Raw genomic sequence first — 25000 nt, 5'->3', positions numbered from 1 at the left:
AGGCGCGCCGAGAGACTCCCGGTGTGCCGGACACCTGGCGCCGGCCTAATCCCGGCCAAGACTCCAAGCCGGTGCCAGACGGGGACTTCCCCCGCGGACGCTGCCAGCGCATTGCACACCTTTGGCTTCCGGTTTGTTTGTCACCGCTCATCCGGTCGCGTTTGCCTCTTCCTTGGCTTCACCTTAAGGAAGTGCTCGACGTTAAAATACAAACGATTGGTGTTTACATCGAGGATTTTTATATAGGGAAGCTGTTCAACTTATGCTCTGCCACTCGGCTGTCGCCAGATCAGTGGTGGCCCCCATATGTTAAAAACTGCAGAAATCCATGAAACAATTTAAACCCTTATTTAAATAGAGCCCAAAATGTATACGGATTGATTTGATGACGGATAACCTTATTTGAAATGGCAGGCATCAATATATTTTATAATATATATCATACAATTACAATATACATGTTTTATAAATGTTTTAATCTTATTAATTTATTTTTTATATCATTTATTTATTTTCTAACTTATAACTTTATTTAAAAAAATCTCACTATTTTATGGAGTTAGTGGCCACACATTATTTAATGTGCGGCCAGACGGTCATTATCACAAAATAACCTTCAGAACAAGATCCAAGTCACCCCATGTACATTATGCATGTACATCAGTGTAAATCAAATCCGTTAATTCTGCTTTTTTTTTTATTGGGGGTCCAGCCCGCAGGGTGTCGTTGGATTTTGGGCAGCGTATATTTGGAGCATGAATGAGTGGAAAACCATCGCCAATCTACCGGAAGTAGCTGAATGTCAGCGGAGCGGGGCGAGCGGCGACGGTGAAGCCGGCTGGGGTCAAATTTATTATATATGTGCAGGGTGTGGCTGTGGGGGGGGTTTGCATGGGGCGAGGTGCACGGGGTGCAGCCGTCTAGACTCCATTGGTGTTTATTGGTTTGCTTCGCACAGGATCTGCGCCGGGTCGAGACGAGACGAGAGGGGGCCGATGCTGCGTTTCATGGGAACTTGGAAAAATTGTAACTCGTGTTGGTAGGAAGTAATGCCGCGTTCCATGGAAAGTCTGAAAATTTGTTTAAATTGATGCTGTGTTTCATGGGGACTCGGGAAACTGTAATTCGTGACTAACGCTACTCACATGGACCCCCTGCATTGCTGCCTGCAGCAGCCCGCAAGATTATTTTTAATCTTGCCGTTTTTCGGGTCTAAAAGTGTCTGAAGCACGACAACGGCAGTACGCAGAGACATGGCTCGTCAAAACCGGGACGTTTCAGACGTCTTGTCATTCGAGTTTGATCGATATTGACCCACATTTGGAGGAGAAATTTGTGTAAACTGACAGCTTGAGCCGCTGCGGCGCTTCGGGGGAAAGCCTGTGGCGCGCACGGCCAAGGCGCACAGAGCAGGAGAAACAAACCGTGTGACGCGAGCGGCCAAGTTGTACGGCAGGAGCGTCGGCGCTCTCTCCGGCCGGCGGCGAGCGGCGGGGATGAGCAGCGCCACCCCCCCGGAGCCGTCGCGGCGGGGTCTTCCTCAAGTGCCGTTTTGATCTCGGTCTCATTTTGATTTCAGGTCTCAAAGACATTTGAGACCTGAAACCTTCCGTTACCGAATAGGGCTGTCGACGAGTCGAGTCGAGTCGTCGGGTCGACTGAGATTCTCAAGTCGAGCGGCCGTTTTTTTTTAATAATTCCAGTCAGTGTGCATTAAAGTAAGAGGATAAAACATATAGAATCTTAGAAAATGCACAGGGATGACATGTCAGTGAGGAATTCTCAATAAGGGGAATCAGAAATATATTATTATACGTGTGAATCGTCCACCTCCGTGCGCCCCGACGGCGGAGTGCAACACACCGCCCGGGTCCTCCAAAAAAAACCCCAAATAAAAACAGTGTGGGGGCGGGGCTCCGCTCGTAGACTCGTTAAGATTATTTTCTGCGCACGGCGCATGGAGAGGGGGGCGATCGGGGAGAGTGGGGGGAGGGAAAGCGTCCCCATTACGCACGGTTTGGTTCCATGAGGAGACGTAAAAATGAAATAAGCTACGTCCAAAATAAAAAACACGCCGTTTTTGCGCGCCGGGCCCAGGTGGGTGCGTCGCCGGCGGTGGGGACGGGTGCGCAGAGTGCGTCCCGATCACTGGCCCTCTCTGCCCTCGTTTGGCACCCAGACCGAAGTTTTATTTAAAATTCATACTCAAATATGACCGAATACACTTATTAAACATAGGGAATTAGAAATAAAAACCTGCCTCTAATATAAACCTGCTTCCAATAAAGTCCCGGTGCCCTCCGCGGTTGAGGTGAATAGAAGCCCCCGGTCATTATTTGAGGAAATACGATACTTCACAAATACTTCACAGCAGGGGGATTTGAACCGCGATGCTGCGGCGCGTTCGTATTCTTCAAACTATTAAGATTTTTATTTTTTCATTTTTTTTAAATCGATTTACAAAAAAACTAAGTTCAAAGCGATTTTTAGGGAGATTACACAGGAGCTTGGCCATTCCCTCCGCAGCCGTTCATGGAGCCAACACAGGGGGCGTGTGGTCCGTGGCCCTGGACTCGCCGGGATGAAACTGCATCGACCTTCTAGTCTGAACCTGGGTGAGATGGACATAAGGCCACTCCCCTCTCCAACTGGAGAGCCCCTTTAAAATGAATCGGTCGGGGAGGGCGAGGAGCCCAAAGGAGTCTCATTTGATGAGTGAGTCAGGAGACAGAGAGGGACCTCCAAAAGCTCCCAAAAGAAAGGAAAAGCTGTTTTTAACCTGTCTTAGCATCCGCAGACTCATTTTTCCTGCCCGGTCCGTGTGGCTTGTTCGCCCACGTCCCCTCCCGTGCTGCCGTGTTCAATTTCAGACCCCCCCGAAATACCCCCACAGACGCCAACTAACATACACACACACACACACACACGCGCGCACACGCACACACCTCCCCCTCCCCACATTTCGGCCGAGATGAGTCACAGAAACTCACTTGCACACTAAAACCACACACACACACACACACACACACACACACACACTCATTCACTTCCTATTTACTAAAAGAGACATCAGATGCAACAAGTGTGAAAACACACACACTCACGCACGCACACACACACACTCGCCCACACAAGTGTGTTGTGGGGTATTAGTGCGATGTGGGAGAGGCCCTGGTGTCTATAGATAGACAACCCCCTCACCCCCCCGGGCAGCTCTGGAGTCGGGGGTGGAGGGGGTGGGGGTGGAGGACAGGTGTTCAGGCTGACCGCAGAGAACAAGAGCGGCCCGAAGCCACAACCGGGCAGGATTTGGACTCTGACGTGGGGGGGCGGCAGGGCGTGGTGATGGCGGGCCGGGCATCGTCTGGGATTGGGACTGCGGCGACATGGCCACGTAGTGAGCCGGCGTCTTTGAGGCGATTATTATTTTTTTTTCTCTGAAACCTCCCAGACTTCTCTGGCCGTTCTGAATCAGCGCCTCCACCTGGCCGTTCGCACCGTCCACATTACGAGCGATCGTTTCTGGAACGTCGCCTACGAAAAGCGCCGACAAGTCATCCGGAGAACGTTGTCGGGTGATTGGCGTTGAGGTGTTAGGCAAAGACAAACGTCATCTTTGATTTTCGTCAATATCAGTGACTTCTCATGTATGAGTGCAACAGGCGGCCTCGTTTTCGGACATTTGGGCAGGGTCTGTTTTCGCCCCTTGTTGAGCTAAAAATAACGCTGGACTCACGGAGCTCGTCACATAATTAATACCACCGCCCAAAATGCCCATCCCGCACCTGGATTTGGAAAGCACAATGTCAGCAGCCATAGGAGAAGCCGCTGGGGGGGGGGGGGGGGGTTCACAAAACGGGCGTGAAACACAAGGCGGGGGAGCAGGACTCCATAAGCCGCTGTCACATTTTTACGGGGGCCACGCCCCCTCCGCCGGCCCCCGTCGACCGAGGCGTCCGTCCGGACTCATCCGGATTCCACCGCCGGTGGAATTTCCCGGCGTGCACCGCGGCACAACTGCCCGGTTGGTGAGCGTCCCGGCGAGCCCCGTCGTGGGGGCGGGGGCGCGGCGGGCGACGTGAGATCACGGTGACGACCGCCGCGGTGCCGGGCCGGCGGGCCGGGATTCTTCCAAGAAATACATTAAAATGAACCAGTTTAGTCACTGATTGTCTTTATTCGTAACGGGGCAACGCCTTCTCTCGTTCATAGTTATTTGTGTAAAAAAATTACAATTTGACTTAAGTTTGAGAATGAGGAAACCCAGGATGATGGCTGGTGAGTCGGGGTGGGTGGAGCGGAGTCATGTCACAATCAACACGTCGTCCTCCGCCATTTAGGACGCGTTGGTCACAGAGGACTGCTCAGCGCCGCGCACGGTGCACGGCGCAGTCACGACTAGCACAGAACAAAACGGGGTCGACGCGATGGGGTCGAAGGCCGGCAGGGTGCCCACCAAGGTCGACAGCTGAAGGCGGCTCTCCTCGCAGGAGGAGGAGGAGGAGGAGGCTCCTCCCACCGCTCACTTCTCAAAGCGGGCGCCGCTTTTCTAAAAGGGCGCCCGTCTGTTAGCGCCCGCTGCGCCGAGTGACCCCCGTCTCCCGGGTGGGGTGAAGGATCTCATCGTCAACACCGATGCCGGTGAAATCTTGGGTCGGGTCCGGCTGGTGAACTCTCAAGGGTCTGGAGTCTCAAGGGTTCAGGGTGAGACATTGAATATACATTGGTGTCTGTATAAGCATACAAGGTGATTCAGCTGATACTTGTTTGATCAGCACACCTCCGTCTGTGAAGCGCTTTGAATTACTGGACTTGACGTGAACGCGGCAGAGCGGTCGACCGCGTCATGTGGCGACTTTGAAACTCCCATTTAATTTGACGCCGAGATGTGTGCCAGGACGGCGGTTTTACGCACCCGTCGGCAAGAGCGTCTCTGTCGGGGTGCACTACAAATCCTACAACCCCATTCGCCACGCCACCACCCCAACCCCCGCCGACATCCGGTTGTAGTTTATTTTCTCGTCAGTTTGCCTTAACATGGGTTTTGCGACATGATCGGCTCCCTGCACGGCTTCATCAAGACGGACCCCGCCACCGACAATATAATACATGCGTAATACAAATACATTGATTGGCTGTTTCTTGTAAAGTGCCGGCAAGAACAGTGAGGGGTACATATCAAATATGGGATTGTTTAATTTCTTTTATATATATATAATAACCTTAGAGATTTGAACTTTAAGGGGAAAAATGCGGATTGGAAAGGCCAAAGAAACGCTCATACAGCACTACAGCTCTGCTAAATGTCTGACATGACGCCCAGCTGCGGGCAGACCAAATTAAAGTTGACCTATTGCAAAGGTGGTCGGGAGGAAGGAACGCCAGCATGAAATTACACTCTCTTTTCTCTCTCCCACACACGCACGTTAAGTTTATGTTTCCCCGGACTCCCCGGGTCCCTTCTTCTCGCCGATGGCCCGACCACACCGAGATCTGACCGGCACGCACGCACGCACGCTCCTGTTGTGTTGTGGCGATTAGGGACGTGAAAGCTCCGAGGCTTAAAGCGCAGAGAGTGATTAGAACAGGCCGCGCTCCAAAAATAACTCCGACGGTGTCGTCCGGGCCGGTTGACATTCAGGAGGAGCAGGTGGGCTGCGCGCCGCCGACGCGCCGCCGGCCCGACGCGCCACACAACGGACAGTCAATGGAAGCCCCCCCCCCCCCCCCCCCCCCCGGAGAGCGGACCCTACCTTCTCCTGCGCTCTGGTGAACTTCTTCTGGACATTGATGGCCAGTTTCCCGGCGGTCACCCCTTTCCCGATCTCGGCCATTGCGCACGGTGCTCGGGAACCCACCCCGCAAAAGAGAACGCGCGGTGCAGACCGCCGGAGCCCTTGAGCAGAAGAGGAGAGGACTCTCGGTCCGACTGAGGGTGGTGGAGGTGGAGAACCTCCCCCGGTGTAGACGCGCGCCCCCCCCTCCCACGTTCCTCCGCCCGGCGACTCGGGTGGCCGCGCGTAATTCTAATCCCGGTGACATCTTCTTAAAGGTGTAAACCGCGAACCACAAGCGTTTCATCAGTGGGATGTAAACACAAGGGGGGGGGGGGGGTTCTTTATTGTTTTTATTTTTAAAAAGCCACAAACTTCCCAGCTCCGCAGAAAGGCAAAGCTCGAGGGTTCATGGTCCCGCGCCCTCCTCCGTGCGTTAATTGACCGGGCCTATTTGGAGAGGTGCGGTTTTCCCCCGCACCCTCTTAAAGGGACAGCGGACGAAGGGATATGTCGTCGTCGTCGTCGTCGTCGTCGTGCCCGTCCCACCCCCGGCCGCGCCCCGGGGGACGTGCACATACTTTCCAGGAGGACGCGCGTCCAAGCCCGTGCTCTTCCCCCGAACGAAGCCCGTGCGATCCCAGGTCCCCCGGTGACGCCGTCTGCGTCACGCGCTTGGGGCAGGTATGAACCCGGTTTGCTCGTGACCTCTGGCGAACGCGCACATGTCGCAATAGACTCACATGTTAAAGTGGGAATCCCTAACATTATTTTGTAAGAAAAAATAAAAAATAAATAATAATCCCACTGCCATTTGTCCCCTATTTAGCTTTATATTTTACAGCCGTTCAACGTGTTTGTGTTACGTATGTGTTCCTGCGGCGGGGTCCGATCGGGCGCAGCACAAGACGTGAAATGTGATAAACTAGAGGTTCTAGTTGTGTGGCACATTCAAAAAAAAAAAAGAACAGAACCCACCGATAAAAAAAAAAAATATATATATATATATATATATATATATATAATAAAAATATATCCCCACCCCATAATAATAAATAGATCAGAGGAAGGCATACTTTGAAGAAAAAGAAAGTGACTGTGGTGGAGAAAAATAAATTAATAAAATAATAAAAATAAATAAAAAGCTGCATTTGTTGAATGTGACGTGTCGTGTAGTCTACACGACACGGACCATCTCACGTTTCAAAACTATAAATGTTCGCTCGAAAAAGGTGACTCCACGAAGTCAAAAATGCCAAAACGCACGACACAACGGTTATATTGTGCAAAGAAATGCGAGATCCAGTTCTGATTTCCATACATTTTATTTCAAAAATAGATCTTTAAATATCTCGTCACCCAAAATAACCTCATAAACATTTGTTTTTCCGATTGCAGCAAATAACACACGGTATTAAAATACTTAAATAAATGCTATTATTAGCCGTATATCTTTATAGACAGCAATGGTACATAGAACTCATTGGATGACAGTTATTAAGTGTGTCTCCAGGAGCTGGGAAGCAGGCGGCGCTCCACATCGCAACCAGCTCCATGAAGCCTGAAGGTAGCGTGACAACATCCACTGTTTGTGCACGGCTTATCTCAACTGTTTGTGTGTCTTTTGATTTGCAGCTTGGGAGAGCGCCCCCTGGCGTCACTCCACCGCTCCTTCTCCCCGTTCGTCTGCTGGTTGAGTCCCCTCTGGAGGCGAGCCGGTGCCACAAACCCGGCTGATCCGTCAGCGATCACGTCACTGCGCCGCAACCGGCGGGTTCAAATCCAGCTGGAGTCAACGCAGCGGGACGCTGGCTCACAGTCCTCGTGCCGCGAAGCCGTCTGAGCCAAAGGTGAAAATTCACAACTATGTTGATCGCTGAAGCTCGCCCTTGCAGTTCGCCCGCTCCGACCATTTTATCCCACTGGTCCACACCAGTGTTGCCGTACTTTGGACGGTTCCCTCCCGTCTCAGCTTCCCGGCTGAGCCGAGCCCAGGGGGTGGAAGTGTTCGGAATCCAGCACCATCCTTCCCAACCAGTGCAAGAGCCGGGAGTACCAGTGGAGCCCTTGTTCCTGGTTCCCGGCGAACCCGGTCCAGCCGTGCACCAGGCGCAGTGGCGCGAACGCCCAGTGGGCCAGGTCGTGGCGGTCCACGGCAGCGTAGCACGACGCCACCACGCCGTCCACCACCACGGTGCCGTGGGCTGTGAGGGGTGCATACGCGCCCCGGCGCTCCCGGGCGCTCAGCCGGGTGATCCGCGAGAACCGGCCGCCGTCTCCATGCGCCACCAGCACGCACTGTCCCCGCCGGGCGTGGCCGGCATACACCGCCACCGTGGCGCCGCCCGTTGGGGCGGCACCCTCCGAGCAGTTTCCCTCGGACACGAACAGCAGGTGGGCGGCCGTGAGCGACAGGCGGGCCCCGGACGCCGTGTCGATGGTGTAGAAGAGCTTGCGGGCGTCCGGCTGGCGGTCCAGGAAGGACAGCACCTCACTGTACACCAGACACCCGGCGCCGTCGCTCCCCGACGAGGCCAGGACCCGGTCGCCGGGTCGCAGGTCGCGGATCGGCCTCTGACCCCCGGCTTCCACCGTGACGAGGGCCTCGCCCGGGAAACACCCTCCCGACTTGGCCGCCACAGAGTGTTCTGGAAGGGAGAGGGAAGCGGAGCGGGACAGCCAGGAGAGAGGGGGCGGGGGTAGGGAACCAGGAAGAACAAGATGGATGAAAGAGTGAAAGAGTGAAAGAAAGAAAGGAAGAAAGAAAGGAAGAAAGAAAGGAAGAAAGAAAGGATATCAATATTTCTCAAAGGCCTGTGTACTCTATAGACTCCCTTTGGATAAATATTTTCCTTTTCTCTCCCTACACTGCACATAAAAGAATAACACTCCTGTTTGCCATCCAGAATAATGGCAGTGTGTAATTGTTTGTGTGTGATGTGTGTGATGTGTGTGATGTGTGTGTGTGTGTGTGTGTGTGTGTGTGTGTGTGTGTGTGTGTGTGTGTGTGTGTGTGTGTGTGTGTGTGTGTGTGTGTGTGTGTGTGTGTGTGTGTGTGTCCAGGCACTTGAAAGTGACACATTTTGGGCCCGTCTCAAGTCTATCTGAGAATAAATATTTGGGGAGGGCAAGAGAGCCGAGGCCAGGTGATAAGATATGGAGGAGCAGGGTGCGTAGCAGGAAGTCGGCCCGCCGGTAAATTACCCTGTGCCAAATGTCTTTGTTGCAGCGACGCGCTGGCGTCCTGTGAATTCATCTGATCTAATTTCTGTGTCTCTGTTATGGAGCCATTTTGTGTTGTGTTCAGTAAGAAGCACAATAGGGAGGCGAGATCCAATCCAATCCAGAGCCGATCCCTTTAGTTATTTTTTTAACAGTCTAGCATCAAACCGTTAATTTGGGATTGTTCGATTCTCCATTAGAACCGTCTGACACACTTCAATGTAAAAAAAAAAAAAGGGAAAATCAAGTTAAAATACCCACATTTTTCCATATATACATATATATATATGACAATGTTTACCAATCAATAACACTCAATAATGTCTAAATAATACTGTGAGGTAGGCAAAAATCAAGATTATTATTTGTAATAAATGTCAATTAGTAGAATAATGGACGCAATTGGTCCAAAACTATTGGATGTACTAAATTCTTAGTTACTATTAAACAACTATCAAAAATACCGGATCGCTCATTTCGGAGTGAAATTCGACAAGTCCCTAGCCATGTGTGGGTGCGAATGTCAAAATCATCATCTTCACCTCGAATTCTCCAATATCCCCCCAATATCCGAAGGGGAAGGGGCGCTGTCTCCAATGAATCACTGTATTTGCAGCCTGGCTCCTGTGACATGGCGCCATCTAGTGGTCATTTTCCTTAAACACGCGTCTGTCCAACGCCCTCCTCGACTCCACCCAATGATGAAGTACAAATCATTTGGAATGGTGTCTTTTGTTCTTTTTCTTTTTTGTTTTTGGTGCAGAGGCAGTTGGACATCAAGCGAGGAGGCAACCAGTGTTTTCCGTGGTGTGCTGAGTTTTGTTGTATTTTGTACTTTGGGCAGGGGGGGGCGGGGTGGGGGTGGAGCGGGGCGGGGTAGGGACGAAGAAATAAAACACAGAACACCCAAGAGCAAAGCCACCCAGTTGACAGGTTGCCCTTCCGATCAAGTCAGGGAGAGGGCACTGGCGACCCGATCTGGTAGGGAAGGAGAGAAAGTACGAAGGAGAGCAGACGGGGGGGAAAGGGGGGAAAAGATTGGAAAAGTAGGGAAACAAACAAAGGGGGAGAAAGAGGGAAAAGAACCACTCAGTTACACGCAGTGTCAAATGGAGAGGAATACGTATGTGTCTAGTTTGAGGAAACCCACATCGCTGTTACTTTTAAGCGACAAATAGTGATCCCAACTTTTTGGGGTTTTTTTTTTTTTGGGGGGGGGGGGGGTGGCTTTTTGGATGGTTCACGAAGATATAAATCGACGCCAAAAACAATTTAAAAAAATACCAACTCCCCTGGTCAACGCCGGACCGCGATGCGGTCACCTACGGTGTCGCGGGCCGCCGGGGGGCAGCGGAACGGAGAAGGAGGGGAGGAAGCCGCAGACGCGACAGGGGCGGAAGGCGTTTGGGCCGCGATCGGAGAAAAGACAGTTTCCAGAGAGGAGGGTTAATGCGTGAGACGGGTGAAGCCGAAGGATCGGGAAGACAAAAAGAGACAGACAGGGTGGTGTTAGGGTGGAGTTAGAGGAGGCTGGGGGGGGGGGGGGGATCGTGGACGCTGGGTGAGCTGGAGGGAGACTCTAGTGGTCGTGGTTAAATGTGGAGGACGCTGGTGGCAGTGAACACATGAACTCAACGGGACTCGATGGCGAAACGAGATTTCTCCGGCCAGAAAAATGACGTAAAAAAAAACAACAAAAAAAAAACAATCACCATGTGGAATAAATATGTGGAGACAACACAGAATACCTGCTAACTGCACTTTCTGGCCCCAGGTCCGAGCACACTTTATCTTCCCTTCGGATCGCAGACCAATGACTGCCCACGCAGCACGGGGTCAAGGTTTCCCTGGTTGGGAAAAGCCCAGACTTCCATACTTTGGAAAAAGTGGTCACTGCAGTGACGCCGATGCTTCCCCGGTCACCGCTGCGGCCCGGCGGGTGTTTTATCTCGCCCCGCGCCCCCCCGCTCACCTGACTTGACGCTGCAGTGGACGTGGGCCTTGGACTCGTAGTACACCCAGTCGAAGCCCGCCTCGACCGCCAGGCGCGCCAGCATGGCGTACTTGTTCCGGTCCCGGTCCGAGGTGGTGATGTCCACCGCCCGCCCCTCGTAGTGCAGGGACTCCTCCGAGTGGTGGCCGTCCTCGTCCCAGCCCTCCGTGACCCGCAGGCGGACCCGGGCCACAGGTTCATCACCGAGATGGCCAGCGAGTTCAGCTTGTCCTTGCAGCGCTGTGGTGGAGGAAAGGGTTAGTCGGGAGAGGGAGTCGGACGACGGGTTTTTTGATTCTCTCTACCCGACAACACGTAGTCACAGTGTTCCAGGGCTTCCGGATGAACCTCCGTCGGGAGGCAAAGCCTGAACAAACAAACACTGGTTTTGTCTCGCTACGTCCCCCCCCGGCCGATCAGAAACTCCCCCTCCTCCGCCTTTGGCGCCGCCCGCTCTCCCCAAAGCCGCCGCCCTCGTTCCTCCTCGCCACGTTGGACCTCGCTCCCCCTAGAACCTCTTCGCGCCCACCACCAACACGCATCCCTGCTTGTTCCAGCTAACCCCTCTTTTTCACGATTGGCTTTCTGTGGTATGGGAGGGAGGGGGCTACGTGAAGGACGGCTGGGTGGTGGATGGATGGGTGGGTGGTGGATGGATGGATGGATGGATGGGTGGGTGGGTGGGTGGATGGATGGGTGGACCGGGGTGGGGGGGCTGCTTGAGGTTACTAGGCGACCAGAAGGCCCAAGCGGGTGGGCAGCACACGCTGCGTGTCATACGCTGAGGAATCTGTACTTTCCGTTATTTCTAACTGAAAACCCAGCGACACAAAAAGGCAACTGTTTTAATTTCAAGCATTTTATTAATCCACTTTGAATAACTTAACCCACTGTTGCTTTGGGCTTGTGTGTGAGTGTGTTGTGAGCTTTAATTGTTCTTGTAGAATATTTAAAAAAGATATCGTTTAATTGTTATCCGCTGTCCCCCCCCCCCCCCAAAAAAAATACTTAAAAAAAAAAAATCTTTGTAAGTAATGTGAACATTCTTGAAATTGCTGCGTCTACAAAGTTTGTCAACCATAAAAGCGAAAGAGTCAATTTCGCATACTTCACTATAGAAGGTTTTATTATTACGCTGTTGTATGTACACATTAGGTTATCGTTTAATACCCCGAATTGAGAGATGGGGAAACTGCTGCTGAATTTATAAATACATGTATGTGTGTGTTTTTGGTTTTTTTTTTTTCCCCCCATGTTGGTTCTCTGTGATAAGAATAGCTCAGAGTCACCATAGATGCCTTTTCACGGCGCGGTGCAGATTTTAACGGGTCGTTTTTTCTCTCGCTCCGCGGTCGGAGCGCCGAGCTGGACTTCATAAATCAGACGATGGATTTTTGTTGGTTTTCCTTTCAAGGTGCGGATCGACGGGAGCCGCCGTACTCGACCGCGGACTGCACAAACATTCGACGCGGAGGTTGACGACACCCGAACAGTCGCGTCTGTATGCGTCTCCCCCCGGTGCCGCTCGCACCGCGTTGAGAGAGAGAGAGAAAAAAAAAAAGTCGCAACCACTGAATCAAAAATAAGAGGCGGAAAAATAAAGGATGGGATTAAGGCGCCGGACGCTATTTGGGTGCGCGCTGAAAAAAAATAAAAATAAAAATAAAAATAAATAAGAGTAACGCAAGGAACAGCAACAGCAGCAGCAACAACCAGAGCCTGTCCCTCGGCGGGAGCTCGTAAATCGCGTCTCGAAGCGCAGCGGCGGCGGCGGCGGCGGCGCGTCGCGCTCAGCGCTGAAAGGTTCGACTCCTTTTGAGATTCGGTTCTCGTAGAGCCACGCAGAAAACGAAACAAAACAAACAAACAACAACAACAACAACAACAACAAAAAGAGTCGCTCGATGTTGCGACGTCTCCGTTCGTTGCGTTGGAGGGGGGGGGGGGGTAAACCGGGACAAACGGGAGCCCGGGCGGGTCGGTCGTTCTCCGGGTGGCGGGTGGTGTTCCGAAGAAGAGTCGTTTGATTCCGTCGCAATGATTCATTCTGTCAGATTTGTTTTGGATTCATCTTGTGAGAAGAACGCAGAGCACGGATCCCGAAAAACAAACAAACAAACAAACAAACAAACAAACAAACACCCCCCCCCCCCCGAGCCTGATTCTCTCGAGCGTCTGCACTTTGACGATCAATGCAAAAAAAAAAAAAAAAAAAAAAAGCGAACGACGTAAATAAATGACTTCGTCTGAACTGTTTATTTTGGTGGAACGCAAAGTGTAAATCAGTCGCGCTCGCTACGAATTTGCGCCCAACACCCGGACCCCCCCCCCCCGACCCCCCCCCCCCCCCCCCCCCGGGTCATTGTTTGCGGCTCACGAGTCGAAGAATTAGCGACGCCCGCGTCATTTAAAGGCTTCGTTCGCCGCGGACGACTCGCTCGCTCGCATTTCATCGCGAAAGGTGACAGCGCGCGGCGGCACTTCCACTCCCACGTGGGTCCGCGCGTGTATTTTAGTGTGTTTCTGTGTGTGTGTGTGTGTGTGTGTGTGCGTGTGTGCGCGCGCGTGTGCGCGAGCGCGCGTGCGTGTGCGTGCGTGGAACATAAACGCCGTTCGCCCCGAGAGGAAGCCGCGGTCGCGGGAGGCAGATATAAATACTTTATTCTCGGGGAAATAAGGAGTCAAATAAATTCCACCCGTTGCCACATCAACGACGGTGTCGTAAAGATTTTTGACAGTCGAAAAAGGCGACCGTTAAGTCTGGCCAGTCGCGGGCTAAAAGCGACCCGGGTAAACACGGTTCCACGCACGACCCGGGCTCTAACCAAACAGGACTATACGCTGCCCCCCCGACGCTGGAAACGACGTTAAACAGAGGACATAGTGTTTTAATTAAGAGCAGTCGTTCCCCCGGCTCCCTGCATAGGTTCTGGAAGGGGTTGCCCACAGTCCACCCGTGGAATTCTGACGCCAAGGTATTTTTAGTTTGGGTGCCCTTTGGATGCCACCGGCGGAATTAAATACGTTAGTATTTAAGTTAAAGTACAAATAAATAAATAAACACACACACACACACACACACACACACGCACACAAAAAAGGGAAATTTGTAGAATGATAAAACGTGCACATTTCGGCGTCGACGTTTTTATTATTATTATTATTATTATTATTATTATTATTATTTTTTATTTTTTTTTTGGTCTTTGTTTTACTTGTCACACGGGAGTGAAACGTCGTCCTAATCTGCGCCTCTTCCCGGAACAAAAGTCAACACGCGCCGGATCGATACCCGCGGGCGCGCGCGCGGAGAGTGGACAAAGTGCACCGCGATGCACGCGCGCGCGCGCGCTGCGCCCCAAATGAGTCCTTAAAGCGGTACACTGAACACACACACACACACACACACTATATATACATATACACACACACATAAATATATACATATACACACATACACACACACACATATATATATACATATACACACATATATATACACACACACATATATATATATATACATATACACATATATATATACGAACACACACACACACACACACATATATATATATTTTTTTTTTATACATATAAGTTTATCCAATGATTTGCGTCTTAATAGTAAAAAGTACAGGTATTTGCCGAAATGAAGTCTCCGGAACGGAATACCCTAGAAATGTAATGTACTTAAGTACATACAGTCCTTGTACTTCGTTACTTTCGGTTCTTAGCGCTTCTCGAACTTTTATTTTTATTATTATTATTATTATTATTATTTATTATTATTATTATTTCTTTTTAACCAAGCAGTCCCTCCGATCACGCCAAAGCATGGACGTAAGCGCCTACGTTCCATCCCACAAAAGAAAGGAAAAAAAAAACAAACAACCCCAAAAAACATCAGTGGCCATCATTGGTGAACACGTGCCTGCCTAATGGGCCACCTCTCATCATGGCAATTCAACTCGATTCATTCAAACACATCCCGTCACCAACATGCATGTGACGACACAAACAAAAAAGTGAGTGATTTGCATTTTTCTGTCTTTGTACCTGTGTCATCATGCGGTCGGCACCTGTGTTCTCCTCATCCTTGAATATGATGTCGGGGTTGTAGTTGGGGGTGAGCTCCTTGAAGCGCTCGGAGCTCCGCGTTATTTTCCCCTCGTATCTCCCGCTGGCCCCCAGCGTCTTCTCGGCCACGTTGGGGCTGAACTGCTTGTAGGCGAGCGGTGCGAGCTTCCGCGGGGAGCGCCTCTTGCCGTAGCCCCTTCCCGGCCCGCAACCCTCGGTGACCGGGCAGAGGAGGAAGGCGCATCCGGCGAGACACGCCGCCAGCGTGGGGAGCAGCATCCCACCCCGGGCCGGTGTGTGCGCAAAACCCCGGCGGGCGGTCAAAAAAAAAAAAACAACCCAAAACGGTCAACGCTATATTTATTTCTTTCGGGTTTCCCCCCCTTTCCCCCTCCACGGGAAACTCTAACGCGAGAGGAGAGGACCAGGACCCGTCACCACGGGTCCCCAAAAAGAAGTCGCCATTCCCCGGCGCGCAAAGAGCCGCTGCGCCCCGCTGGAGAGGTGCGGATCACCGCTGCAGCGCTGCGCTCACACTGCTGTGGTCCCGAGTGGAGACAGGGGCATAAATAGCCGCTGTCAGTTTATCTTGGCATGCAGGTTCAAAGCTGCCTCCCCTCCGTGGAGCCGTGTGAGAAAGGGCCGCAGACAGATACGAGGCGCAGTGCGTAGGCAAGGCTGCCTTTTGGGCACGGCGGTCAAAGGGTGTCCCCGCAGCGGTTTCTGCCTCTCGGCCTCGTTCTCAATGCGTCCCTGTGGCGCAGGGCTGTTGGCACAAATGGAAATGGAAGAGATCCTACTACAAATGAGGTGCCGTGGAGGAGGAGGAGGAGACCGCGCCCATGTCCTAGCCCTCGTCCCAGCCTCCCACCACCACCTCTCCTCCCATCCGAGTGGCACTGAGCCGCTCGGCAGCTACTGTAGTTCGGCCAAAAAAAAAAAAAAAAAAGGGACTGCCGGACCAACAGTCTAGACGTCCCAGTGTCTGTCCTTTGGACCCCGGAGTGTCTTGAACTCGGATCGGAGACGCGTGCGCACAAGTGCAGGTGCGTGCGTAAAAGCTGTGTTCCAAAAGAGCAGTGGGACGGCAGGCACGCAGGGAGATAGATGCGCCGGGCGGGCGCTGTGCACGGATGATCAGCCGATGAAAACTGAATGGGTCGGTGATTTATGCCCGGGGCCAGGTCCGCGCTCACTGACGGAGACAAGACACCCAATGCTCGACCGCTATACCCCACTGAGGCCGCTCAGTCCCCCTCCGACTGTTAAAGTGGGAAAAAAGCTCGTTTTCTAATAAAGTGGTAATCCGTAATTTTTTTTTTTTTTTTTTTTAACAAAACCCCAAAAGACATATTCGCCATTCATCCCATATTTATTTAACTGCCACTTATTGAGCAGAAACAGCATTTCCATGTGTTCGCATGTGCTCCTCTATACTCCGCTTCCATCGCCGGTGGCGGGGGCCGCCTTTCCAGGCAAGAGTGCAAAGACCGGGCGCACGCAAGAAGTGAAAGGCGACCGCGGTGCATTTGATTAGAACTTGTGGTCAGCGAGCGGTCGACGTCGACGAACGTCCACAAAAGCAGAACAACGAAAAAAAAAAACCCAACAAAACAACTGACGTTTAGGACGGAATTGAGGGCTTTGCAGTGTGACCCACCCGACACGGACGGCTCACGGACTCCCACTTTAAAACACCCGCCGAGAAACGACGTTGGGGTCGGTCGGAGGGCTCTCTTTTAATTCAGACACACTTTAAGATCGGCGCGCACGCAAAGCAAACAGCGAATTTTCGACTGAAAAAAAACAAAAAAAAAACTTCAATAGCATTCCGTAGATGCTGCAACACCTTGAGTCAACATCTCACTCTCCCCCGAAAAGGCCGCAGGCTGATCTGAGGGCGCTGCGCTATCTACCTGCAGTGGCTGCGACAAGTGGAATCAATACTTATTGCTCGGGCTGAATATGTTAACACCACACCACACACCACACACACACACACACACACACACACACACAGTACAGACTTCAAGAATAAAAATAATTAGGTGTGGACGCACTTTGCCGTCTGGAAGACGTATGTTGAGGAAAAGAAAATCCATCTACGGGAGCCGAAGTCAACGCTTTCTGCAGAAAGGGCTTGAAACTGTGGTGAGATGACGGCTGCCCGGTCAGTCACCTGGTGAACCACCTCCAGGAATATCAACATCCAAGAGGAATGGCATGGGCCTCAGTGTTTTAACGATTTTCAACATCTTATACTACTTTACTTCAGCACCACCTTCCCACTCCCCGTGGAAAGGCATAGATCCACGGGCGCAGTGAGTTAACCCTTGGCATAGACCAATGCCGTCATGGCGACTGTTATGGGATGTCAAGTATAAGCAAACAAGACCGACGTGGATGAAATGTTTTAAGGGACAATATTTAATATCCGGCCGAGACAGAGTATGATCAGTAATGATCAGATGTAAAAGAAACAACATTTAAAAAAAAAAGGAGTGGCGCATTATGAATACTTTGGTGTAAATACAACAAAATTCTTGGAAAAAAATGCACTTTTTGTTTCCTCAACTAAAAAAAAAAAAGTCAATTTGGGGCATCGTACTGACTTGGAAACTGCGTTCAGTTGTCGAACCAGAAATGTCCGTCTGAGGATCCCAACGTGGTTCCCAGAGCAGCGCGCCTGTTGGTTCGGGCAAAAACTGGCTGGTTTTGTGCAGTCGGAGGGGACCTTTTATAGGTCAGCGGATGCCCACCCCCGGCTCCACGGAGGAGGGGGCTTTTGCAGATTTGACTATCAGTTGTACTGTGTTTGGATGCAGAGCGCTTATTTCTGAGAGCGGCTGTTTTACAAGCTGCCTTTTATTTGATGTTACTAAAAAAAATCCTTAGTAGACACATCTGCTATGTGCTAGAGCTGCCTTGTGTGGCATTGCAGTGGATTTGCACTGACAGTCCACTCGTAGGCAAAATATTTGTCATACAGCATTTACTGTAGGGCTGATAATTGCATTAATATCTCAATATTGGCTAAGTTAACATAGATGACATGATGAGCTCGTCTTCGGCTTTCCCCTGCTCTAACCCATCACGCTCCAGATAAAACCTAACAAACGTTATTCGTTACCATTAAGCAACAACGACGATTCAAACTATTTTCCCAAAGGAAACCATTTATTTCGAAAAAAACAACAGTGTTAAAATTGGATGAAATGCAAGATACGTTAAGAGAGTCATTGAACACATTTTCAACATACATTAAAAAAAAGGAATTGTTGTTTGATAGACAGAGACCTCAGACCGTCAGAGACCTTTTAAAAGAACGTGGTATTTCAAAAACATTACACTTGTTAAAATGATCCAATTCTCAAAGAGTTAAAAAAAAAAAAAAAAAAAAAAAAAAAAAAAGGGGGCGATCGTTATGATCCAAAGGCAATTTTTCCATGTTGAGCACCAAGCCAGGAAGCGGAGGAGGCGCTTCCGGTCTGCTCCTTCCGGGATCATGGAAGGACGGATCCTCACCTGAACAGTCCTACCGGTTTCTTCTTCTTTGGTTTGGGAGCAAGCCGCTCAGCGGCCGCCGGCGCGACGGCCAGAGGCTGAAGGAGATGGACGATTAGGTTTCACGTTATTTTTTTTTTTACGGGCGTCGTTATAATCCGCCCCAAACAGAGAGCTTGAACACTCGGCGGCCGTCGACGCGGACTGACCCGCATCAATTAACATTTGCGAGCCCCCGCCGCTTTATTGCGGTCAATTAAGTAAATAAAATCCAGAGGTTTATTTGTCACATACATTCATACATATATGCAGTGAAATGTCTTAAAAAGTGACACAACGCCCAAATCACTTGTACCTTTAAGTATGACACATTACTGTCATAGATTACATATTGCTGGGTATGTCTCTAGTAGTCACTAACCCATTCATATAGTTAGGTGTGGCGTATCATTTAAAGCTATGTAAAATAGTGACATTGAAACAATTATACTATAAAAATGGAAAAAAAGGGAATAAGAATAATAATAATAATATGAAAATGGCTGCTCATCCAGGGCATAATGTAACTTGCATGGAAAAAATTTAATAAAAATAACTTTCAGCAATCCAACACCAGGACGGTTCAGGTTTCCATTGTGAATGGGACTTCCCATGCCGGCCACGCCAGGTACGGCACGGCCATTCTCACACTGACTGGAACGGAGCAGGAACTTCAAACCCACTGGAATTCAGAATGATCCCTGACTCATCGCTGCTCTAATTAATCGTTTCCTCCACAGCGAGTTTGACAAAACTGCCAACCATGATTTTTCTGGGGGTTTCCTCAACTGAGAATTGATCCCATAAATTCAAAATGTAAATGTGAGAAAACCCAAAAAAAAAAAAGTATAGATTTAATACATTGAAGCATTTTTTTTTTTAGCCGAACCAATAACCACATTTCTTTCAATGTATAATTGATGATCCTGCGTGGTCACTATTTCCTGCAGCTCTGCATGCCATTGTCCTCCGGTGGCGTGCTGCAACATTTTAATTCTGCCGCATGGATAATTCACAGAGCAATGAAATTTAATCTAATCTATGGCTGGTATTTGTTTTCCCACCATGCAGCTGAACCCTGTGATATCCATAGCAGCAGTTTCTTCCGGTTTCCACTGCAGTTCGGACCGTTTCACGGTGTTGAGTTCGAGTCGTACTCGACAGGTGTTTTTATTTGCACGCCCATGCCACGCCTTCAAATAATCATACTTCCAAGTAAAGACAATTAAAAAAAAATAAATAGGAAAATAAATCCAAACGTACAAAAATAGAGGATGTCTAAGTTAATTAAAAGGGGGTCACAAAAAGATCCTGCCAAATGAGGATTCCTGCCCTAGTACATCTCCTTTGTGATTGAAACGGTTCGACAGACAAAAAGCACCTGTTGCACCCCACCCGTTGAAGTCTGGATTACCTGTTGTTCCTCTGGTCCGTCGGCCTTTTTGTCTGCGGCCGCGTCTTTCCGAAGGCTCGCGCTTTGCCCCGCTTCTGCCGCCGCGTCACAGCCAACCGGCCCCTCGCCTACAACAACGACATCTTTAGACATCGGGTGGTTCCACGCGCTGTTTTGCATTTATAAAAAAGGCCGTAAGACGCTGACTTCTCAGCGTCTGGCGAGCGGCAAAGCGTCTGCAGACCTCGGGGCGGGGCGCGGCGGCTCGGCGCCCGTTCCGCCTCCCGTCCCTCGGCGCCCGCCGGGGCGTCCTGGGCGTCGGGGCCCTCGGGCAGCTTGCGCTTGCGTTGGCCCGCGCCCCCATGGGAGACGACCGCCACGTAGAGCTCACGGAGGTCGGCGTCAAAGCCAAACCCCTCCTGCTGCCCAGAGCACACCTGTGGTACGGCCTGGGAGAGAGAGACAAAGATCGATGGTGATGGAAATAAATAATAAGGTAAAGAGATTGACTTGGCAATTTTTCTGACCAAAGCACAATACAAAAACATGCTTAGATGTATTTTTTACATTTTGTGATTATTTTTAGTCATCGGTCTGTGAAAGCCGCCGTAAATAATCAATTTCAGGCAGTCATTTAGGGTCTTCCCAGCAAAAGCTGCTTTGCTATTGTTCAGTCGTTATGTGAAGAGCCAGGAGTATTCAGGTTTTCGCCGGAACAGAGGGGTTGCCGATCCGGCGGGGGGAAAAAAGTCACGGAACCCCCCCGCTGCTTTCATAAAGATACAGACTGAACCTATCTGCAAGACGCTGGATCAAATTATGATCTTCAGGTTAGAAAAAAAACCTTCTGCACAATGGGAAGAGAGACTACAGAGAGAGAATATCTGGTGAGGCAATCCATAAGAAAGACTTTATTGGGCTTGAAAATCTTGCACTCTGAAAATTGTGGCATTGTGTAAATGTGACCTACGCTGACAGCGGATCGGTGGCAAACTGGGGTTGAAGGGATTGAAGCAGGAACTGATCAGATATCGGAGGAAAACAAATCTCGGCTGCAATGCAAGGGGGGCCGTGCGATGGAAACACGAGCCGCACGCGGCCCAACGTCGACGAGACAACAATAAGCCTGCCACTCAGCACGGCACATCAGCGGCGGTCGCCACAATCTCCGCCGTGTGGCAATGCTCCACGTCAAAGGCGGGGAAAAGCATTAAAAAAAAAACCGGCGGAATATACATAAAGCGAGAGCATCGGGGGTCTTTACCAAGACAAATTCTTTGTATATGAAAATGCATTTCGGGCGGGACGAAGGGATTCCGACCGGCGGAGCACCAACGGAAACCTCCCCTAAAAAGGTGTATCGCGAGCGCGGCCGCAGCGCTACGTGTGTTCCTATCGGCCTCGACGACTTATAATGTGCACTTTAATATCGGTCTGACCACATTGTACCTGACTTAGACTTCACCTCTACACAATCAGGACGCCTGTGAGCTAAGACATCGCCGACGCGATAAAAACGCAACCGGAATGACAAAGCACGCCCGCCAAGGGATCACTCCGAGTTCCCCTCCAGGCCCGCGTAGCTCAAGCGCCTTCGGTTCACACCCCCCCCCCCCGAATCGCGTCACGTGGTCCGGGCCGCGATAAGAGCCCTAATCAAAGCGGCATTATTGGCACAGCTGAGCGCAGGTAGACGGGGAGGTGGAGCGCCTACACTCCGGTGTGGGCAGGTGGACGCTCACAAAGACGCACACAGGCTCCCCCCCCCCCCCCCGCCACCACAAGACTGACAGATAAGGGCGCATATAGACGGCGGCGACATTATGCGAGAGCACGGGCCAAGACGTAGAAAAACACACGCTATTCACCCGATCCTGATCCTTTTTTTTCTCTCTCTCTCTCTCTCCCCCAGAATGGAGAAGACAAACTCTCCGAATTAGCTCCTCAAATATTGACCGGGGGAGAAATCGGTGGTCTCTGGTTTGCAGTCGGAGCGAGGGGCTCCTAAGCACACTTTGGTCAGGATTGGAGGTTTTCGCATTGATTTATTTCTGTTATTTGTTTGTTTAAATATTGTAAAAATAAATGCATGCTCTGGTGAGCCTTAGTTCTCCTTTGGGCACAGAGACACCAATGTGCTCCAGAAAGCCAACATTCTTCCCTTTCCTCTTTCGCTGTATCTCTCCCCCCCCCCCCACCCCCGCTACGCCCGGGCTCACGTATCGTTATACGATCCTAAAATTAAAGCTCAATTTGTCGGGGAAAATCGAAGCCGCCCATCCATCCCCCGGCTCGTAACCACTTTAAACAGACGGCCCCCTGCGCCGCTGAAGCAGCCAGGCCGGGGGACGCCGCCGGCCCGGCAGCGCCGCCGTCGCTGGGCCGTTACGAGGGGACGCGGTGCGGGAGGTACGTGAACCGGGGAGGAATAAAACAAAAAACAAAAAACAAAAAACACGCCGGTTCCAAAGTGAAGACCGCGGGGTCAACAACCTCGTGTTCTTCTGGAACTTTCCTCTGGCCTCTCCGGTCACACCTCCTCAATCTCGTAAAAGACCAAAGTCCCCCGACCCTGGAGGAGAGACGGGGGGGGGGGGCTTACCTGGCGGCGACGCCCCTTTCTTTCCCTCCCTCACCCCCTCCCTCCCTCGCTCCTCGGGGCCGGCATTTTGCAGCGCCCGCGGCTCCACCGACGGAGAAGGCACAACTGGGCTGAGATGAAGGGGCAGACATTCGGCAAAACCGCGTCGACGCCGCCCTTATATCAGCCGGTGACTGGCGCTGATTTCGGGCGGCGTCTTCCGAGGAGGGTGTCAAGTCCAGGCAGCGCTGTGCCTCCATATTTGATCTTGTCTTCATCTCTGCTGCAGACGTCTTTCAGTCCCCGCTCACTGGGGGACCCGGTGACGCCTAAAAGTTCAAAGACGCCAGCGTCATGTAAAACCCCGTAGCGACGAACGGCTGGGGGGGGGGGGGGGGTTTAATGGCGTTTCACGTGAAAACGTCACTCAAATCAGTTTCCAGCACGGTGGTGCAGAACATTCACTGCAGTGATGTTTGTTTGGAGGATTTCCACCGTGCAGGGGGGAGGATGCATAGGGACGTCACCAATGAAAGGAATTCTGGGAGAAAAATTGCTTGGCGTTAACGTTTGCAAAAGAAAACCTTCGGACGTAGACGTCTTCTGTTAAAAAAAAACAAACATTTATTTGGTCCAATGAGGTTTATTAGGAACAAAGTACAAACATGTGGAAGGTATCAGCGTGCGAGTGCGAAGGAAGGCAACACAGGAGTCACTCACTTGACTGACAGTTAAATGACGTGTCTGTGTGCATTTCCATTAACCTTTGAGACTCTCCTCAGTGTACGCACGCACGCACACACACACACACACGCATGCCCACACACAAACACACAAATAAAAAAACAAGAGGTGTCCTGCATTTAGCACATTTTATATATTTTTCTTGAATTCCATTCAAATCTAGTTGTTTTCTGTCTGTGTGAATTAAACACATATATTCCTCCTATTTTGCACACACACACACACACACACACACACACACACACACACACACACACACACACACACACACACACACACACACACACACACACACACACACACACACACACACACACACACACACACACACACACACACACACCGCTGCACTAAGCATGTTTAAGGCCCAGGCCGCAGCAGCATTAGTGACGACAGTGTTTCATGCGGAATTGAATTAACTCCGGTGCAATCCTCCCGATCAGCAGATTGACTTCCGCCGGCGAAGGTAAACAATCGCCGAGCCGAGTTGGACCTCGGTGAACTTTTACCCGTGAAATTGTGGCGTCGACCGACAGCAAAGGGGCTACTTCTGCGTTGACCATAGAGGACGACTTCAAACCGAAACCGACTTCTTGATTCTTTACCATCACAGATCTGCCAGGTGGCTGCATAGCCGGCATATAGTGATCAATGTGCCTGTCCAATTGGCTAACCAGCAAGCTGGCAGGCTGGCTGACTGGTTGGTTCCTGTTTCTGGCTGAATGTCTCAATGATTGACCGAAATGGATGACTGTAAACGCATTCCATATCAGATGCAGAAAGGCCTCAGCAGACATTTAAATTGAGATTTTTTTCAACTTGACAACTATGGAAGCCCACATGGGTCACTTATTATAAACGACCAGAAGAGGCGGCCCCGACGGTCCTTCGAGAACAAAAAAAAACCAAAACAAAAAAAAAAACAACAACAAGCGATACGAATGAAACATCCGGAACCAAATGACACAGGACGGACCTCTGAACTCCGTCCAGAGTGTTCGCACGCCCGCGGCACGCCGGCCGCGCCGCCGCTGTGCGTCGCGTCTCGGCGCGCCCGGATCGCTCTGCGGGTCGCCACGCTCGGCCCCCGACCAGAACCTGGCTCGGTCTGGGCCCGAGCTGCCCGGTGACCAGCAGCCCCCAGAGAGAGAGAGAGAGAGAGAGAGAGAGAGAGAGAGAGAGAGAGAGAGAGAGAGAGAGAGAGAGAGAGAGAGAGAGAGAGAGAGAGAGTGAGAGAGAGAAATAAAGAGAGAGCGTAGAGCAGCACTCTCGCCAGGCCACAGAAGCCTTAATTACAGGCCCGGGGCCGGGGACAACCCTGTGGAAACTGTGTGCAACTAACCGAGTGCAGCGGACGGAGGGGAGGCAGGGAAGTGACGCGACAAGGAAGATCTATGTGCTTTCTCATCTTTTGCTCTTTTCCCCTGCGCCCTGGACGCAGGGGCCTCCAGGACGGTTATTAGAGCATTACATGGCTATCAGTTAGGGATGATTACGGAGGCCTTGAAGGCCCTGGGGCTCAATTACAGCCTGAGCTCCGGCCAGTGGACCTCTTCTCCCAATGACGACACCGTGCGCGCCCCTCCCAAATCACGTTTATATATATGAACATATATATATACACTGTGTATATATATATATATATATATATATATATATATATATATATATAG

General features: G+C 51.0%; 3 protein-coding genes across 6 annotated transcripts in view; all 3 read right to left on the bottom strand.

Annotated features, from left to right (window-relative positions):
* Window positions 1–5957, bottom strand: part of bin1b (bridging integrator 1b) — a 27265-nt gene extending 21308 nt beyond the window's left edge. The window contains exon 1 of one of the 2 annotated variants that reach the window (XM_080024400.1): window positions 5754–5957. In XM_080024400.1, the coding sequence (XP_079880526.1) occupies window positions 5754–5834 (81 nt within the window). In that variant the 5' untranslated portion in view covers window positions 5835–5957. The remainder of the gene's footprint in view (window positions 1–5753) is intronic. The other variant, XM_080024399.1, reaches the window with a different exon arrangement.
* Window positions 5958–7176: 1219 nt separating this feature from the next.
* On the bottom strand, window positions 7177–15395 carry LOC307244883 (indian hedgehog B protein-like). The gene is given in 4 exon segments (XM_080020256.1): window positions 7177–8422; window positions 10969–11172; window positions 11175–11229; window positions 15046–15395. Coding segments are annotated over 4 exon segments (1239 nt in total). The 5' UTR covers window positions 15346–15395; the 3' UTR covers window positions 7177–7742.
* A 3088-nt stretch (window positions 15396–18483) lies between these two features.
* The window catches only part of nhej1 (nonhomologous end-joining factor 1), a 17657-nt gene continuing 11140 nt past the window's right edge, over window positions 18484–25000 (bottom strand). For all 3 annotated transcript variants that reach the window (XM_080021702.1, XM_080021701.1, XM_080021703.1), the window contains exons 7-9: window positions 20247–20451; window positions 20024–20130; window positions 18484–18668 (exon numbers count right to left, since the gene is read on the bottom strand). In XM_080021702.1, the coding sequence (XP_079877828.1) occupies window positions 18588–18668; window positions 20024–20130; window positions 20247–20451 (393 nt within the window). In that variant the 3' untranslated portion in view covers window positions 18484–18587. The remainder of the gene's footprint in view (window positions 18669–20023; window positions 20131–20246; window positions 20452–25000) is intronic.

This window comes from Zeus faber (assembly GCF_960531495.2).
Source record: "Zeus faber genome assembly, chromosome: 2".
Classification (NCBI taxonomy): Eukaryota; Metazoa; Chordata; class Actinopteri; order Zeiformes; family Zeidae; genus Zeus; species Zeus faber.
This window is presented reverse-complemented; position numbering and strand designations above follow the sequence as displayed.